General features: G+C 38.8%; 1 protein-coding gene across 1 annotated transcript in view; it reads right to left on the reverse strand.

Annotated features, from left to right (window-relative positions):
* Positions 1-20153, reverse strand: part of PLA2G4A (phospholipase A2 group IVA) — a 163083-nt gene that overhangs the window by 111608 nt on the left and 31322 nt on the right. Inside the window, exon 3 of the mRNA XM_070473935.1 lies at positions 1618-1699. Within this exon, the coding sequence (XP_070330036.1) occupies positions 1618-1699 (82 nt within the window). The remainder of the gene's footprint in view (positions 1-1617; positions 1700-20153) is intronic.

Below are 20153 nucleotides of genomic sequence, written 5' to 3' on the forward strand. Positions count from 1 at the left end.
AACAAGCTCAAGTCACTCCTATTTTTAAATATAAAAAGTATATTCTAAAGTCACCTCCAATATATTTAACATACTATGGCAAGATCATTTTTTTAAACTTTTTATTTCATGTTGGAGTATAGCCGACCAACAGTGTTGTGATAGTTTCAGGTGTGCAGTGAAAGGACTCAGCCATAATTATACATGTATCAATTCTCCCCCAAACCCCCCTCTCATCCTGGCTGCCACATAACATTGAGCAGAGTTCCCTGTGTTACGCAGTAGAAGCTTGTTTGTTATCCATTTTAAATATAGCAGTGTGCCCATGTCCCTCCCAAATCCCTTAACTATGTTTTCCTGCCATCCTTCCCCCCTCTCCCAGCAACCATAAGCAAAACAAATATTTTTTAAAATAAAGGGCCAATCATGTGACTTGTGACTCAAACACCATCAAGTTCTTCCTGCTGCATTTCTGATAAAAGTGCAGCCTTGTTGAATTAGTCTCGGTCTCCTTCACCTTTGTTGTGTGTCTAACAGCTCACGACCTCACAAGTACTCTGCCCTTCTCTCACCCTTGAATATGCCATTTTCCCTGCTTGAGACTCTCCCTGCTCTGAGCACTAGATCCTCCTCCTTCAAGTACCAGTTTAAATGCCGTTTCAGCAGGAAAGACTTCCCTGTTGCCCAGACTGATTAATGGCAATCTACATTCTTTCCTCAGAACCCATTCTGAGAGGTAGATTTCCATTTCCATATTTTAGCAATAATCTACAATTAACTTTACCCAACTCAGCATCACAGTACTCATTCATTTTTCTTTGTATTCCCACATCCATGACTCCCAGTCGTTTGAATGGTAAGATTAACCAGGAAAACTGCATTTTAAAACATAGAGACGGACACTGCCAACAAGTTAATTCAAAATTATCCTCAGGCTTTCGGTCACATCACTTCAAACTGTCCCACACCAGTTTCTATAGCTATTTTCACACATAAAAAACACAACTTAAAGGAGTAAGAATTAAATAAACTGCACTGTAAAAAAATTCCTATAGGCACAATATCCCACAGAGGCAGTTAATTTAAAGTCTTGACTTAGTCCTCTTTCCAAAGGAGAATACAAATGTCTTTGAAATCCGAAACTCTGCATATCATAGGACAGTCATTTTATCTGACTCCAAGTACTCGCAACTTTGACCACCTGATGTGAAGAAATGACTCATTGGGAAAGACCCTGATGCTGGGAAAGATTAAGGGCAGGAGGAGAAGGGGACGACAGAGAATGAGATGGTTGGATGGCATCACCAACTCAATGGACATGGGTTTGGGTGGACTCCGGGAGTTGGTGATGGACAGGGAGGCCTGGCGTGCTGCGGTTCATGGGGTCGCAAAGAGTCGGACACGACTGAGCGACTGAACTGAACTGAACTGAACTTGCAACTGATGTAAAGTCAATGTAGAACACTATCCCAACAGATAAAAGAGCGTCAGAGACCATTCAAAATATTAGCGTTCAAAGCTGTAGACAAAGATAATCACATCTGAAGAAGGGACAGCCCCTGGCTTGTCGAACTCAAGCCACTGAAGAGTGAATCATATTTACATATTTTCAACAGAAGAGCAAATAAGGGAACTTACGCATGTCGCCAAAGGTTCCCTTTGTCACTTTTGTGGCACGCAGCACCACTACTGTGAACTTGTGGGAATAATGGTGCTCCACCTGGAAGAAAATAAACGATAATGAATTTAAAACAAACCTGAAATATAGGATTCAAGCAAATTGTTCTCATTCCTTCCTTGAGACAAATTGAAAATATTCCAGTTGAAAGGAAGTAACATGCATACCAGAAACATTCTTTGATCTTGAGATTCTTCCTTTATTGATCCTCTCCTCTCTGTAGCACAGACGACTGAGACGTTTAGATCATGCTTTAAAATGTCCCTGCAGCGTGACTGCTAGGACAGCTTTGCAGTCCCTACTTTACAGGGTTTATCAAGCCCTGAGGAAAAATGTAAATAAGGACTGCAGGCTTTCTCCGTGTACAATCAGGCTTTGTACTGGGTGATAAGTAAGACCTGCCTTAGAAAGCTGAAGTTCAGAGGAAGATGTTTGCATTATCTAAATTTGCTTGTTCTTATTGTTACTGTTCAATAAACCCCCCCCGCCTTTTTTTTAGTATAACATTTCCAGAGCAGTTTTCAAAATCCTTTGGATCTAAAACAATAACAAGCAAACCACTTAATTTTAACATATCTGTTAAAACCATACATGACAATGTCAAAAGTTTCTACTAGCCTAAAAGCTTGTATGCACATAGGAAATATTAACAGGTAGAAGACTTTATTAAACACTTAACTGGAAATTAGTTCTCAAACAATTCTACTCACCAAAGCAGAATGGGAAAGCAGGAATTCACAAAATTCTCTGAGCAACTGAAAAGATTACAGTCTTAATCTAAAGTTCAAGCATTTTTGTTTTAGGAGAGACTCAAAAACTTCCCTGGTGGCTTAGAGGGTAAAGCATCTGCCAGCAATGCAGAAAACCCAGGTTCTATTCCTGGGTTGGGAAAATCCCCTGGAGAAGGAAATGGCAACGCACTCTAGTACCCTTGCCTGGAAAATCCCATGAATGGAGAAGCCTGGTAGTTTACAGTCCATGGGGTAGCAAAGAGTCGGACACGACTGAGCGACATCACTTTCACTTTCACATTTATAAGTTACTACTGTATATGTTTGTGTGCATGTGTGTGTGTGTGTGTGCACATGCGTGCTCAGTCATAGCCAACTCTTTGCAACCCCATGGACTGTAGCTCACCAGGCTTCTTTGTCCATGGGATTTCCCAGACAAGAATACTGGATTGGGTTGCCATTCCCGACCCAGGGATCAAACCCGTGTCTCCTGCATTGGCAGGCAGATTCTTTACCACTGACCCACCTGGGAAACCCAAGTTACTCCTACTTTTCATAATTTTAATAGACTTGCTAAACTGGTTGAAAAGTCCATAACTAATTAAAAGAAGCTAAGAAACTGACAATACTAAGAAGTGAGTCTAAAAGCAAGGAGGCAGAAAAAAAAATTAAAGAACAGATTCAAAAGAACCAGCAGTAGTGAAATATAGAAGTAAATGTTATAAAGTATTCAAAAATTTCTGAAGTTATCACTCTATCAACAGAGTAATTTATGTTCAGATTTACAACAACAATAAGATGAAATGAAGTTATGAATAAGCATATCTTGTTTAAAAAGACAGAAGCATATAAAATCTTTCAAGATAATTCTTATTCAAGATTATTGTCAAACAGAAATACCTTCCATATTCAGAAGAGCTCTGAAGGGCCAAAGTTGTTCCACATAAATGAAATTATCAATCATAAAAAGGTGAATGCCTAAAAACAGGCATATTGTCTTATACTACTACCAAAAAGCACACACACTCCTCCCACCAAAAAAAAAAAAAACAAAAGGAAGAGAGAGAGAAAGAGAATTGAAGGAATTCCCTGGTGGTCCATGGGTTAGGACTCCGTGCTTCGACTGCATGGGGCACAGGTTCATTCCTGGTCAGGGAACTAAGAAGTTCCATGTCTTTGGCATGACCGAAAAAAAGAAGAAAGAGATTGAGAATCCACTATCGTAAGTTGAGACTTCAGTTCCCCTTTATTGGAAATGGATAGATCCAGCAGGCAGAAAATCAGTATTGACAGAGTTGATCTCAACAAATCATCAATCAACTAGACATAATTGACAACTATAAACTACTTCATCCAACAGCAGCAGAATACATATTATTCTTAAGCTCACATGGAACAAAAATTCAATGTCTATTCTCACAATGGAATTAAATTAGAAATCAGTAAAATAATAACAGCTAGTATAATCAGAACAGTATGGTATTGATGAAAAAATAGACAAATAGATTCATAGAACAGAATACAGACCCAAAAATAGACCAACCCACAAATAATCAAATGACTTTTACAAAGGAGCTAAGGTAATACAAAGGGAAAAACAAAGACTTTTCAACACATGGTGCTGGAACAACTAGACATCCACATGCAAAAAAGAAAAAAACAGAAAGATTCCAGGCAAATGATATCTGAGCCTGAACAAGAATAAGTAAATGCTCTTGAAAACCCTGTTTATGAAAAAAAAAAGAAAACCCTGTTTATGGATTAGATTTCTCCACTAAAGAGAACTTTTCAATAACAATTATTATATATAATATTAAATAGCACATACTCCCCAAACCATCTAGGCTCTTTTTTTCATATCCTAGACTTTTAATACCACAAGATTTTTCAAATGTCTAAAACCTTTCCTGTAAGATAAAAATGATTATCAATACTCATCTATTATTTAACACAATTTTTGAAATTGCTACAAACATACTCATGTCAAATGTTTATTAATAACATGTGCAAAGAGATGATATTATTATTATAAGGATTTATTGAGAATGAACCATATGTTAAATATTCTAATAGGTGCAAATTCTGTTTCCCAATAATCCTACAAAGTAGATGCTACTATATATATTTACAGATGAATAAGTGAGATTCTGAGATAGTAAGTAATTTCCGGTATCTCACAGACAATAAAAGCTAAAATTGAATTAGAAACCAGTCTTCTTGTCCCCAATGTGTTTTTTTCTTCATTTATTTTTATTAGTTGGAGGCTAATTACTTCACAACATTGAAGTGGGTTTTGTCATACATTGACATGAATCAGCCATGGAGTTACATGTATTCCCCATCTCGATCCCCCCTCCCACCTCCCTCTCCACCCGATCCCTCTGGGTCTTCCCAGTGCACCAGGCCCGAGCACTTGTCTCATGCATCCCACCTGGGCTGGTGATCTGTTTCACTATAGATAATATACATGCTGTTCTTTTGAAACATCCCATCCTTGCCTTCTCCCACAGAGTCCAAAAGTCTGTTCTGTACATCTGTGTCTCTTTTTTCTGTTTTGCATATAGGGTTATCATTACCATCTTTCTAAATTTTATGTATATGTGTTAGTATGCTGCAATGTTCTTTATCTTTCTGGCTTACTTCACTCTGTATAATGGGCTCCAGTTTCATCCATCTCATTAGAACTGATTCAAATGAATTCTTTTTAATGGCTGAGTAATATTCCATGGTGTATATGTACCACAGCTTCCTTATCCATTCGTCTGCTGATGGGCATCTAGGTTGCTTCCATGTCCTGGCTATTATAAACAGTGCTGCGATGAACATTGGGGTGCACGTGTCTCTTTCAGATCTGGTTGCCTCAGTGTGTATGCCCAGAAGTGGGATTGCTGGGTCATATGGCAGTTCTATTTCCAGTTTTTTAAGAAATCTCCACAATGTTTTCCATAGTGGCTGTACTAGTTTGCATTCTCACCAACAGTGTAAGAGGGTTCCCTTTTCTCCACACCCTCTCCAGCATTTATTGCTTGTAAACTTTTGGATAGCAGCCATCCTGATTGGCATGTAATGGTACCTCATTGTGGTTTTGATTGGCATTTCTCTGATAATGACTGATGTTGAGCACCTTTTCATGTGTTTTTTTGCCATCTGTATGTCTTCTTTGGAGAAATGTCTGTTTAGTTCTTTGGCCCATTTTTTGATTGGGTCATTTGTTTTTCCGGAATTGAGCTTCAGGAGTTGCTTGTATATTTTTGAGATTAATCCTTTGTCTGTTGCTTCGTTTACTATTATTTTCTTCCAATCTGAGGGCTGTCTTTTCACCTTGCTTATAGTTTCCTTTGTTGTGCAAAAGCTTTTAAGTTTCATTAGGTCCCAATTGTGTATTTTTGCTTTTATTTCCAATATTCTGGGAGGTGGGTCATAGAGGATCCTGCTGGGATTTATGTCGGAGAGTGTTTTGCCTATGTTCTCCTCTAGGAGTTTTATAGTTTCTGGTCTTACATTTAGATCTTTAATCCATTTTGAGTTTATTTTTGTGTATGGTGTTAGAAAGTGTTCTAGTTTCATTCTTTAACAAGTGGTTGACCAGTTTTCCCAGCACCACTTGTTAAAGAGGTTGTCTTTTTTCCATTGTATATCCTTGCCTCCTTTGTCAAAGATAAGGTGTCCATAGGTTCATGGATTTATCTCTGGGCTTTCTATTCTGTTCCATTGATCTATATTTCTGTCTTTGTGCCAGTACCATACTGTCTTGATGACTGTGGCTTTGTAGTACAGTCTGAAGTCAGGCAGGTTGATTCCTCCAGTTCCATTCTTCTTTCTCAAGAGTACTTCAGCTATTCGAGGTTTTTTGTATTTCCATACAAATTGTGAAATTATTTGTTCTAGTTCTGTGAAAAATACCATTGGTAGCCTGATAGGGATTGCATTGAATCTATAGATTGCTTTGGGTAGAACAGTCATTTTGACAATATTGATTCTTCCAATCCATGAACACGGTATATTTCCCCATCTGCTTGTGTCCTCTTTGATTTCTTTCATCAGTGTTTTATAGTTTTCTATGTATAGGTCTTTGTTTCTTTAGGTAGATATACTCCTAAGTATTTTATTCTTTTTGTTGCAATGGTGAATGGTATTGTTTCCTTACTTTCTCTTTCTGTTTTTTCATTGTTAGTGTATAGGAATGCAAGGGATTTCTGTGTGTTAATTTTGTATCCTGCAATTTTACTATATCCATTGATTAGCTCTAGTAATTTTCTGGTAGAGTCTTTAGGGTTTTCTATGTAGAGGATCATGTCATCTGCAAACAGCGAGAGTTTCACTTCTTCTTTTCCTATCTGGATTCCTTTTACTTCTTTTTCTGCTCTGATTGCTGTTGAATAGTAGTGGTGAGAGTGGGCACCCTTGTCTTATTCCTGATTTCAGGGGAAATGCTTTCAATTTTTCACCATTGAGGGTGATGCTTGCTGTGAGTTTGTCACATATAGCTTTTATTATGTTGAGGTATGTTCCTTCTATTCCTGCTTTCTGGAGAGTTTTAATCATACATGAGTGTTGAATTTTGTCAAAGGCTTTCTCTGCATCTACTGAGATAATCATATGGTTCTTATCTTTCAATTTGTTAATGTGGTGTATTACATTGATTGATTTGCAGATATTAAAGAATCCTTGCATTCCTGGGATAAAGCCCACTTGGTCATGGTGTATGATTTTTTAATATGCTGTTGGATTCTGTTTGCTAGAATTTTGTTAAGGATTTCTGCATCTATGTTCATCAGTGATATTGGCCTGTAGTTTTCTTTTTTTGTGGCATCTTTGTCTGGTTTTGGAATTAGGGTGATGGTGGCCTCATAGAATGAGTTTGGAAGTTTACCTTCTTCTGCAATTTTCTGGAAGAGTTTGAGTAAGATAGGTGTTAGCTCTTCTCTAAATTTTTGGTAGAATTCAGCTGTGAAGCCATCTGGTCCTGGCCTTTTGTTTGCTGGAAGATTTCTGAATACAATTTCGATTTCCTTGCTTGTGATGGCTCTGTTAAGATCTTCTATTTCTTCCTGGTTCAGTTTTGGAAAGTTATACTTTTCTAAGAATTTGTCCATTTCTTCCAAGTTGTCCATTTTATTGGCATAGAGCTGCTGGTAGTAGTCTCTTACGATCCTTTGTATTTCAGTTTTGTCTGTTCTGATCTCTCCATTTTCATTTCTAATTTTGTTAATTTGGTTCTTCTCCCTTTGTTTCTTAATGAGTCTTGCTAACGGTTTGTCAATTTTGTTTACCTTTTCAAAAAAGCAGCTTTTAGCTTTGTTGATTTTTGCTATGGTCTCTTTAGTTTCTTTTGCATTCATTTCTGCCTTAATTTTTAAGATTTCTTTCCTTCTAGTAACCCTGGGGTTCTTCATTTCTTCCTTCTCTAATTGCTTTAGGTGTAGACGTAGGTTATTTATTTGGCTTTTTTCTTGTTTCCTGATGTAAGCCTGTAATGCTATGAACCTTCCCCTTAGCACTGCTTTTACAGTGTCCCATATGTTTTGGGTTGTTGTGTTTTCATTTTCATTCATTTCTATGCATATTTTGATTTCTTTTTTGATTTCTTCTGTGATTTGTTGGTTATTCAGAAGCGTGTTATTTATCCTTCATATGTTTGATTTTTTAATAATTTTTTTTCCTGTAATTGAGATCTAATCTTACTGCACTGTGGTCAGAAAAGATGACTGGAATGATTTCAATTTTTTTGAATTTTCCAAGGCTAGATTTATGGCCCAGGATGTGATCTATTCTGGAGAAGGTTCCGTGTGCACTTGAGAAAAAGGTGAAGTTGATTGTTTTGGGGTGAAATGTCCTATAGATGTCAATTAGGTCTAGCTGGTCCATTGTGTCATTTAAGGTTTGTGTTTCCTTGTTAATTCTCTGTTTAGTTGATCTATCCATAGATGTGAGTGGGGTATTAAAGTCTCCCACTATTATTGTGTTACTATTAATTTCCTCTTTCATACTCATTAGCGTTTGCCATACATATTGCAGTGCTCCTATGTTGGGTGCATATATATTTATAATTGTTATATCTTCTTCTTGGATTGATCCTTTGATCATTATGTAGTGTCCTTCTTTGTCTCTTTTCACAGCCTTTATTTGAAAGTCTATTTTATCTGATATGACTCCTGCTTTCTTTTGGTCTCCGTTTGCGTGAAATATTTTTTTCCAGCCCTTCACTTTTAGTCTGTATGTGTCTCTTGTTTTGAGGTGGGTCTCTTGTAGACAGCATATATAGGGGTCTTGTTTTTGTATCCATTCAGCCAGCCTTTGTCTTTTGGTTGGGGCATTCAACCCATTTACATTTAAGGTAATTATTGATAGGTGCGGTCCCATTGCCATTTACTTTGTTGTTTTGAGTTCACGTTTATACAACCTTTCTGCATTTCCTGTCTAGAGAAGATCCTTTAGCATTTGTTGAAGAGCTGGCTTGGTGGTGCTGAGTTCTCTCAACTTTTGCTTGTCTGTAAAGCTTTTGAATTCTCCTTCATACCTGAATGAGATCCTTGCTGGGTACAGTAATCTAGGTTGTAGGTTATTCTCTTTCATTACTCCAAGTATGTCCTGCCATTCCCTTCTGGCCTGGAGGGTTTCTATTGATAGATCAGCTGTTACCCTTATGGGAATCCCTTTATGTCTTATTTGTTGTTTCTCCCTTGCTGCTTTTAATATTTGTTCTTTGTGTTTGATCTTTGTTAATTTGATTAATATGTGTCTTGGGGTGTTTCGCCTTGGGTAGATCCTGTTTGGGACTCTCTGGGTTTCTTGGACTTGGGTGGCTATTTCCTTCCCCATTTTAGGCAAGTTTTCAGCTATTATCTCCTCGAGTATTTTCTCATGGCCTTTCTTTTTGTCTTCTTCTCCTGGGACTCCTCTGATTCGAATGTTGGGGCGTTTCACATTGTCCCAGAGGTCCCTGAGGTTGTCCTCATTTCTTTTGATTCTTTTTTCCTCTCTGCTTTATTTATTTCCATCATTTTATCTTCTACCTCACTTATCCTATCTTCTGTCTCTGTTATTCTACTCATGGTTCCCTCCAGAGTGTTTTTGATCTCATTTATTGCATTATTCATTTTTAATTGACTCTTTTTTATTTCTTCTAGGTCCTTATTAAACATTTCTTGCATCTTCTCAATATTTGTCTCCAGGCTATTTATCTGTAACTCCATTTTGTTTTCAAGATTTTGGATCATTTTTATTATCATTATTCTAAATTCTTTTTCAGGTAGATTCCCTATCTCCTCCTCTTTTGTTTGACTTGGTGGGCATTTTTCATGTTCCTTTACCTGCTGGGTATTTCTCTGCCTTTTCATCTTGTTTAGATTATTCTGTATGGAGTGACCTTTCTCTATTCTGGTGGTCTGTGGTTCTTTTTTATTGTGGAGGTTTTTCCCAGTGGGTGGGGTTGGACGATTGGCTTGTCAAGGTTTCCTGGTTAGGGAAGGTTACATTGGTGTTCTTGCATGTGGAACTGGATTTCTTCTCTCTGGAGTGCAATGGAGTGTCCAGTAGTGAGTTTTGAGATGGGTCTATGTGTTAGGTGTAACTTTGGGCAGCCTGTATGTTGACTCTCAGGGCTATGTTCCTGCGTTGCTGGAGAATTTGGTGGTATGCCTTGCTCTAAAACTTATTGGCTCTTGGGTGATGGTTGGTTTCATTGTAGGTATGGAGGCTTTTGGATGGTCTCTTATTACTTAATGTTCCGTGTAGTCAGGAGTTTTCTGGTGTTCTCAGGTTTTGGACTTAAGTCTCCTGCCTCTGGATTTCAGTTTTATTCTTCCAGTAGTCTCAAGACTTCTTCAACTATACAGCACTGATAGTAAAACTTCTAGGTTAATGGTGAAAAGATTCTCCCCTGTTAGGGACACCCAGAGAGGTTCACAGAGTTACATGAAGAAGAGGAGAGGGAGGAGGGAGATAGAGATGAGCAGAAGGAGAAGAAGGGGGACTCAAGAGGAGAGAGACAGATCTACGCAGTTATCTGTTCCCAAAGTGTTCTCCGTAGCCCAGACACCCACAAAGATTCACAGAATTGGATTGGGAAGAGAAGGGGAAAGGAGGAAATAGAGGTGTTCTGAGGTAGAAAATGGAGAGTCAAGATTGGGAGAGAATAATCAACACACTCCTGAATAAAAATGGGAACTGAATCTTGATTCTTAAATGTCCACAATTATATCATATACTGAAAAACAAAGATTAAAAATCTAGAGTAGAGGTTAGACTCTTAAAAATACTATATTAAAAACAAAAACCAAAACACACAAAAAAATTTTAGGAATATATATGAAATTTGGTTTAATAATAGGGCTTCTCTTTTTTTTTTTTTTGGTAAGGTTATAGTGTAATGAAAATGAAAATTAAGGAGTAGTAGAGGAGTATTAGAGAACTTTAAAAGGAAATAAGAGAAAAAGAAAAATAGAAAATAGTAGAGAAAAAGGAAAAAAAGAAAAAAAATTTTTTCCTAATTAAAAAAGTTGTAAAAATCTATGAAAATGAAAGTTAAGGAGTAATGGGGGAGTAATACGGAATTTTAAAAGAAAATAAAAGAGAAAAAAGAAAAAAATTTATTATTTTTTTAACTTAAAAAAAAAAAAGTAAAAATATATCTAGGAATTTCTCTGGAGCTGTTGTGGTCAGTGTGGGTTTGGTTCAGTTCAGATAGCTCCTCGTTCCAGCTTACACTTCTCGATATCTACAGGCCCCTTCTGGTGTAGTCGGTGTCACCTACAGGGATTTTAATCTGTTGCACCGGTCCCTTCTGAAGCAGTTCCCTTTGTTTATTTGGCTTCTGTTTGCTGCTCTCTTCAGTGCCTAATTTCCGCCCTGACACAGGCGCGCGGAGGCAGACTCTTATTCAGGTTGCTGGTTCCGTCGCGCTGCGGGGAAAGGCTGGCACTGCTTTCCCAGTCTACGCTGCTCAGGCTCCCGGCTGTTCTATATGGAGCGTGCCCTGCGCTGCGCGCGGTTCCAGCCCTCGGGTGTTCCACAAAAGCGTGGAACAAAAAGCTGCGCCTGCGTTTTGTGCCTTCCCTGTCCGAGTGGCTCAGGCAGCCAGGAGCTTGACCGGTGCACTCTCCCCTCCGCGGCCCCAGTCTCAGTTTCCGCCCGCGTCGGTCGGGTGCACGAGCCGTCTGCCCTCCGCGTCCCCAGCCCCAGTCCCCGCCCGCGCCGGTCAGGTGCCTGCGCCCTGCATCTCGCTGCGACCCTCCCGGCGGATGTCGACCATCCAGAAGCTCAGGAGGTCTTTGATTAGAAACTGGAGGCCTTTGATTAGAAATTGGAGGCCTGTTTGCAGTGCGGTAGGGGATGCGGTCCTTGGGGCCGAGCCTGCCCCTTTCCCCTCCCCCGTGCCTCCAGTCTCCGGCGGGGCCGGGCGGGTCCGCAGCCTGCGAGCTCTTCTCTGGACTTGCTCAGACCCTTTGTTCTGCGAACGGCCGGCAATGTGTTCGGGCCGGTTAATTTTCTCTCTCTCTTTTGCTATCCCACAGTTTAAGTTGGTAACTCACAAAAGCTCCCTCTGATTGTCCTCAGGGCACTTAGGCCCAGTCCTTACCCTAAGCAATGCTGCCCGCTCCTCTCCGTTCCACCCCCACTTGCTGGTGGCGGATGCGGGTATCTGGGGTACTTTTCTGCTGGGAGTTGCTTTTAGGCACGTAGTCTGTGGCTTTTATTTATTCTTCCCCTCCCAGTCAGGTTGCCCTCCAAGATTCAAAAACTTCCCCCAGACCCGCCAGTGCGAGGGTTTCCTGGTGTTTGGAAACTTCCTCTATTAAGACTCCCTTCCCGGGACGGCCGTCCTTAGCTCTTTTGTCTCTCTTTTTATCTTTTATATTTTGTCCTACCTCCTTTCAAAGACAATGGGCTGCTTTTCTGGGCGCCTGATGACCTCAGCTAGCGATCAGAAGTTGTTTTGTGAAGTTTGCTCTGCGTTCGGTTATTCTTTTGATGAATTTGTAGGGGAGAAAGTGGTCTCCCCGTCCTAGTCCTTTGCCATCTTGGCTCCTCCTCTGTCCCCAGTGTCTTTATTCTTTCTATATTCCTTTACTTATAGAGAATAATAATACCAACACTGTTTCATGATAGTAAAAAAGGGCTACTTCCATTTATTAAAGTGTTACAGATAGTTATAATCTAGTCTATTATATCTGAAGTTAATCTAAAGTCTCTCTAGTAATTGAGTAATTTTCTCCATCATTTAACTCTCCATTTTAATCTGTTTTTATTTCCATTAGCCTCAATTCTATCTTACTAACTACAATCAGAACTTGTATATATGAATTTGCACACTGCTCACAGAAGATAAGGAGCAACAACTTTCTTGGTTTTTATAAGTTAATTTTGGAGGCACCACAAATCTTCAGATGACCGGTAAATTACCTTCAAAACAAGAGAGTCAAAACTATGCTCTTTTAAAGTGCTGTAAAGAGCCATGTTTCCTGGGGCCAATATCACATATAATTTCAAACTAGTATGGACTAGGCTAGCTTCTAACTTGGATAAGAGGCTTTTGGTTATGTCTCAGGAATGATGCCAGAGGAAATATGTTATTGAATACAAAACCAGTGTTCCCTGTGGTGCGGTGGGGAACCTAATGACTCAGCGCAATGCTACTTGGTAGTCGACAAAAGAGACGCCATATTTCAAGTGAGACGTCAAATACAAGCTCAATGCCCTGACTCAGTCACCAAGATTAGGCCTTGCCTTCAGGTCTTGGATTACCTTACTCAGTATCTTTCCTTATCCAAAATCTTTTTCATAGTGCAAATCATGATTCCCCCCCCCCCCGCCCCCGTTTTTTTTTTTTTTTCCCCCACAACTACAATTTCCAAGTCATCATGAAAACTGCTACTGCATTAAATTCATTCTGGAGAATTATACTGACCTCTGTAACTAAAATGATTGGGAAAAAAGAACTAATCAATTTATACAAAATCAATTTGATGATTAGCCTAATCTGTTGAAAGTTCTACTGTTACAAAGAAGAACCAAAGAACAATCATAAAACAAATCTGATGGAAGAGAAGGTAGATTCTGCACATACATTTTTTTTTTTTCTGTTCAACTGCCATTGCCTAATTTTAACTCAAATTAAAGCTAAAGGCTGTTAGGATGGTAAGGACTACAGAATCTCAATACTGAACACAGAGATTGTGATCACCGTAATCGGCCACAGGCAATTTCAAACAGATCTCAGCAATTTTGAAAAGAATTGCTGCATTGATGTCACCCAAGAGTCAAGATGCTTGTTTAGATAAGATACTTATTTTCAGTGTCACATCCTAGTGTGATTTCATTCTAATACATTTAAGAGGCACAGACCTTGTGCATTCTTCTCACACATTTTTTAAAGAAAAGAGCAATCAGTTTATTTAAAATCAACAGTTCTATCTAAACTTGCTTTAAGAACTATTAGTCATGGATTGGCTGTATGTACAAATTACCCTAATGTCCAAAACACCAAATTTGGCAACAAAATTTAACTTTATCAGACATCAATAAGGAAAATTATAATCAGAAATATGACTTGCATTTCCTCTCCCTCATGAACAAGAAACTTTCCACTTGCACAATAAGTATTACATATGTCAAATATAGTAATAACATTATATTATAATATATGCATCTTTAAATATTCAAGTAGAGCTCATTTTCACTGAAATTAGAAGATTTTAGGTTTTGTTTTAATTAGGATTACTGGGACTGCTCTAGCAGGGAAACCAGTACCAAATTTAAAAAATTGATAGTGACAACTTGGATCTAAAATACTCATTTAATGATATTCACTATGAATGTATTGTGACTCTAATATCTTCAAAATATAAAAAGTAAATAATCACCCAAATATTAATTGATATAAATTCTAGTCAAATGGTAATTACCTAGCTATAAGACAACACACAAAAAATTTTTTTTAACATTAGCTTTTTTCCCTCTCTCAATACTGCAAGCAGATAGGTTTGGGGAAGTCCCAGAGAGAGAATCAGGTATGGCTTTCTTGACATAAGAGAAGCCATTTTTGGCCTGAGCCATTTTGGGATCTAAGCCTGGCCTCAATGCTTGCCCTTGAACAGGTCTCAGCAATTAATGATCTTAAGGGAACAAATGAATGCAGGGAAAAAGGATTATTATCAGGCAAGAGAAATAACAAAAGCAAGATAATATATCAGTTGTTAAGACTCCCAGTTCTAATTCAATGATAAAGATAAGGCTGAAGCTGTTAACCACCAGATCAACTGGAATCTAAGGGAAGATGATATTGACCTTTTAAGATGATGTTCATCTTTTCTAGCCTTTGTGACTTCAGTCAACAAAAGCTTGGACTCTGTCAATCTTTGCTACAATTATGCCAAACTAAAGGCTCAAGCCCCTTCATGAAGATTCATGTACTCTTAGCTTAAAACTTCCCCAATTTTGCAGTTTGGAAGACACTATTTTGGGAAAGAATCCTGGCATTCTCCTTACTTGCCACAAATAGTAAATCCTTCCTTCTCTTGATCTTTTGCTTGATTGTGTCTTTTGCTTCAACATTCACCCAGTTTTCAGGTAGCAATAATTCTGAAAAAAATCTACACTCTCCTAGGAGTAATTATGACTAAGTTAAGGCCTGTGAAGTATAGATATACCTTTCTCCTCTTGGAGGGGCTCACTAGAACACAAGAAAAGTGCTCTTGAAAAGTTCTCCCCATAAGTCCTTAAAGTGCTTTGGGTGTCAGATACTTATTTGTTTTAGAATTACTGACCTAGGTGATATGTCATGTTCATTCACATCTAAGATGTCTTTGCACTGATGATTTTTAGCAGTGAACTTTAAGTCTAGTAGACCCAACAGACTTGGAAATATGAATATATTTACAGATAATATTTTGGATAATATACCCTTATTTTAAGGGACTTGTTAAAAAACCTCTTTGTCTTACATGTTCTTTCCCTTAAGCATTAATTGTAAAGTGATTAATATCTAAAAGACATAGGCAAAAGTCAGAAGGAATTTACAATATAGTGTTTTGTACTTTCCATCTTCATTTTCTACCCTTTCAATGCTATGATTTATAAGAAATGTATATATATTTGGTTATTCAGATAATCAAATATACATATATCATCATAACAATTTTATAATTATATAATTATGCATTTTATAATCATAGAATTGAGTTGAATTCTTGGTCACTCTGCTAGTGTCTAAGAATTGTTTGTTGATGTGGAGAAGCCTTCAAACACATGTTGGAACTAAGTCTGGGAACCCCTTGCAGCCTCGGTTTCCTCATCTGTAAAATGGCAACTATAATATTACCAACTACATGGGATTTCGCAAGGGTCCCCTGTTACAAACCCAGATTCCAACATTAGAATTTCACACAAGGCAATATTTAATATCAAGTTTGGGGGATAATTTTACCATCTGTGGAAATCTTTTAAGATGAGATGATTATCTTTTTGGAATTATCTAGAGGCACAACAGATTTAGAGTAAAAGGAAGACACTGAATTCCACTTGTGATGGTTGCAGACTAAATAATCTGAGTTACCACTTCCCACAGAAAATAAATAAAAACTGAATGAGGTTTTACAAGGTAAGTAAGCATTTTCCTAAAAGTAACTGTGATGTTTAATTTCATTTGTCAACTTGGCCACAAAGTGCCCAGATTAAACATCATTTCTGTGTGTGTCTATGAGGGTGTCTGCGGATAAGATGAGTACTTGAATCACTGGAGTTGGGAAAGGAAATTGCCACCTCCAGTGAGGGTTGGCATCATCCAATCTGTTGAGGGCCTGAAAAGAATAAAAGAAAGAACTTTTCCCCCATTTCACTGCTTGAGCTGAGACATCTCATTTTATCTCCTGTCTTAAAGTGAATTACACTGCTGTCTGTCCTGGATCTCCAGGTCGCTGATGGCAGATATGGGACTTTTCAGTCTCCATAACCTCATCACACAATTTTTCACAATATATCTCCATGGTTAGATCAATCTGTTATAGTCTGAATGTTTGTGTCCCCCCAAAATACATGTTGACATTCTAAGCCCTCAAAGATGATGGTATTAGAAGATGGGACATTTGGGAAGGAAAAAAAAAAAAAATGAATGGATAAGTGCCTTTATGAAAGAACTGAACTGAGATTCTTTGCCCCATCCACAAAGTGGACACTGCAGCTATGAACCAGGCCCTCATCAAATACAACCATGCTCGTGTCTCAATCTTGGACTTCTCGACTCCATAAATGTGAGCAATAAGTTTCTATTGTTTATAAGCCAACCAGTCTGCAGTACTGTGCAGTGCTTTGCGCTTAGTTGCTCAGTCATGTCCAGCTCTTTGCAACCCCATGGACTGCAGCCTGCCAGGCTTCTCTGTCCATGGGGAGTCTCCAGGTAAGAATACTAGAGTGGGTTGGAGTGAAATACTAGAGTGGAATACCGGAGTGGGTTGCCATTTCCTTCTCCAAGAGATCTTCTTAACCCTAGGATCAAACCCAGGTCTCCCACACTGCAGGCAGATTCTTGACCATCAGAGTCACCGGGGAAGCAGCCCAAACAAATTAAGACATTCTATCTATCTCCTTCTGGTTCTGTTTCTAATCAGAGATCCTGACTATTACAGTAACAAAAACTAACAAGATAGGAATCCTTAATTCCCATGACAGAGATCAAGAAGTGCACAGAAACACAAGGATGCGCACAGTTTGACCACAGGACATTTGCTGATCCAAAGAGGAGGAGGCTGAGAAGCTGAGGGATTAGGAGCCTCCAAGGGAGAAAGAACCTAGTAAATAACTCTTTTGTTTCAAGCCTAAGACTCCGCAGACTGCGCCATAGGAATGACTTGGTACAATGCCCCCTACCCCGTACACTCAGCCAGTTTTAATGTCATTCAGGAAACCCAAAGAACAAGTAACCTGAAACTGGGATTACCTTTATCCCAGACTGCTGGCTTCCCGAGGAGCCTGCCGGAAACCAATGAAATTCTGAAGAATTATTTCTAGAGATGATTTTTCATTATAATGATGTTCAGCAAAATCAAAGGTAATTAGGAACACGAGGAGGTATCACACCAAGGCTCCAAACCAGCACAATAAATTAACAGGCACAGAAACAGTCCTCTCCATGAAACAGTGAAACTACACTTACCATGTTTAAGGAAATTGAAGTCAAACTTCAGTATGATTATATTAAACTTCAAACTATTAAAAAAGATGGCTCAGAAGTTTTGAAAAAGAGCCAAATCAAAATTCAAGAACTAAGAAGTAAACCTGGTTTACTTCTGGTTTACACAGGGATTCCCAGCCTGTGCTCTGCGGTGAAGAAGCAGAAATATGGACATTATTTTAAGTGCACACACTTTTGCCTCAAATGGGAGGCTTGTGGCAGGGAATGGCTGGTATCAGAAAAACAGCAGAAGCTTATCATTAACCATCCTCTTCCTCACTTTGCTAGAATTTGTTAGTGCTCACCAAAAATATGCTACTGCCATAAAACTCATTATCCCTTTGTGCACTGTGCTGGTACTTCTGTAAAAGTTTTGGCACCTTTATATTTCTGATTTCCCCAAAGCAGTATCTCACCTCCTGCTGCCCCCTGGAAATATCTTACCTTATGAAGTTTCTAAAGGATACTTGTGTATATAATGATTTATTATTTATAAAGCCCTGTGGAACAGACATACAGGTACTATTCATACTACATGTGAAGCAGCTAAAAGTTTAAGTGCTCAAGAGCACGTAACTGAAGTCTGGAATTACCACTAAAACACTAGTTCTCTGATGACCTATTCAGTGGTTTCCCCCACCCCCCATGTTACCATAATAATCTAGAATAATAGCTTTGTACTCTTTTGGTAACATTTCCAGTCATCCTACAATGACCTTTTTCAAAGGTCCCTGTATTTTAGCAGGCAGTCATGCTCGCATACCCAGGTGGTTGACCTCAGTGTGGACACAACCTCAGTTTTCCGTGGATGTGGGGCACTGGCCCTCCATTGCCAATAGATGGTGGGAAGAGCTCTGGATTTTCTTCACTCCAGGGAAGTGACTCATCCCTTCAGAGTAAAAAGATGGAATTTTTTAAATAAATATTTTATATTTGATCTATCTTTGTAACACTGATATCTTCCTGATCCAGCACTACTTCAGTAGACCATGGAGACATAAAGACCCTTCAGGTCGGACAGAACCTCAGAACAACTCTAGACGTATGGACATTGCATTCTGCCACAGATGTGTTACTCCACTTTCTCCTCCATTCTTAAAAGTTGGCACCACTGGAAACGAGAACTTGCTATATCAGCCCACAGGATTCTCCAACATGTCCCTGCATCACAGGTATGGTGAAGATGAGTCCAATCTTCACTGCCTTGCGGCAGATGAAACTGCGTTGGCCCATCTGGCACCCTTCACTACGAGTAAGTTGGCTTAGCTTTCCACATCTTTCCTTTTTAATAAAATTGTTGTGTTGAGTGCACTCACCTATATATTGTGAAAAGTATCTTTCTATGAAAACTAGAGCAGGAAATTTTGTCACAAAAGCAATTTACACACACACACACACACACACACACACATGCATAGTTGTTTGTTTTTGTTTTTTAAACACGTAACAAAAACAAGCATGCATAATACCAGAGAGCTCTTAGGATCCTCTGTATTGGAAAGGGCTATACAGTCACAGGGAACTCTGCTCAATGTTATGTGGCAGCCTGGATGGAAGGGGAGCTTGAGGGGAGAATGAATACTTGTATATGTATGGCTGAGTGCCTTTGCTGTCCACCTGAAGCTATAATAATATTGTTAACTGGCTATATTCCAATATAAAATAAAAAGTTTTTAAAAAGCGTCCAGTTCTGATGCTGGGGAAGGTCAAGGAAAATGTGACACAGATACGTGGCTTTGGCACATTTCATCATATTAAGGTGCCATGTGAGTAATTACTGAGCTTCCCTGCTGGCTCCAGCAGCAAAAACTACGCCTGCAATATGGGAGACCTGAGTTCGATCCCTTGGTCAGGAAGATTCCCTGGAGAAGGGAATGGCAACCCACTCCAGTATGCTTGCCTGGAGAATTCCATGGACAGAGGAGCCTGGTGGGCTACAGTCCATGGAGTCGCAAAGAGTTGGACACAACTGAGTGACAGAGAGTCAGAGAACGATAGTTATTATGACCTACGTATCTGACTACAGTTAACAAAATCTGCAAGGAAAGGTGACAGAAATGAGCCTTAAAATACCCAGATACGGTTTGATTTTAAATATGTTATCCCTTGTTAAAAAAAAAGAGAAACTAAATGGCCAGTTAACATGGTCAACTGCCAAAAGACATGTGGGGACTGCACAGGCATTAATAGCAAGTCCTGGTCAAATGAGGTAGAAAAGAGAAGGTCATTTAAAATAATAATGTTTTTCAAAATGTATTATCCTCCAACCGTACCTAACTTCTTTCATTTCCGCATGGCATGTACTTTCTTACCTCCAGACTACTTACTTCACACATGCCCTTCCCAATCCAGTCATTTTCTCGCTCTTTTCCTAACCTTCAGGTCTGGGCTTACATGTCACTTTGTCAGGGAATTCCAGAAGGATTCCTGTTATTAGTTATTCACGTTGTATATTCCCAGAGTAATGTTCATTGTCTCCTATCAGAGTTGTTACGATTATTATAGATTGTTTGTCTGCCAGATATAAGCTCAATTTGGACATGACTAAGTGACTGAGCACTAATATAGCACTATAAGCTCAATTCAGGGATTATTT

This window comes from Odocoileus virginianus, chromosome 11, assembly GCF_023699985.2.
Source record: "Odocoileus virginianus isolate 20LAN1187 ecotype Illinois chromosome 11, Ovbor_1.2, whole genome shotgun sequence".
Classification (NCBI taxonomy): domain Eukaryota; kingdom Metazoa; phylum Chordata; class Mammalia; order Artiodactyla; family Cervidae; genus Odocoileus; species Odocoileus virginianus.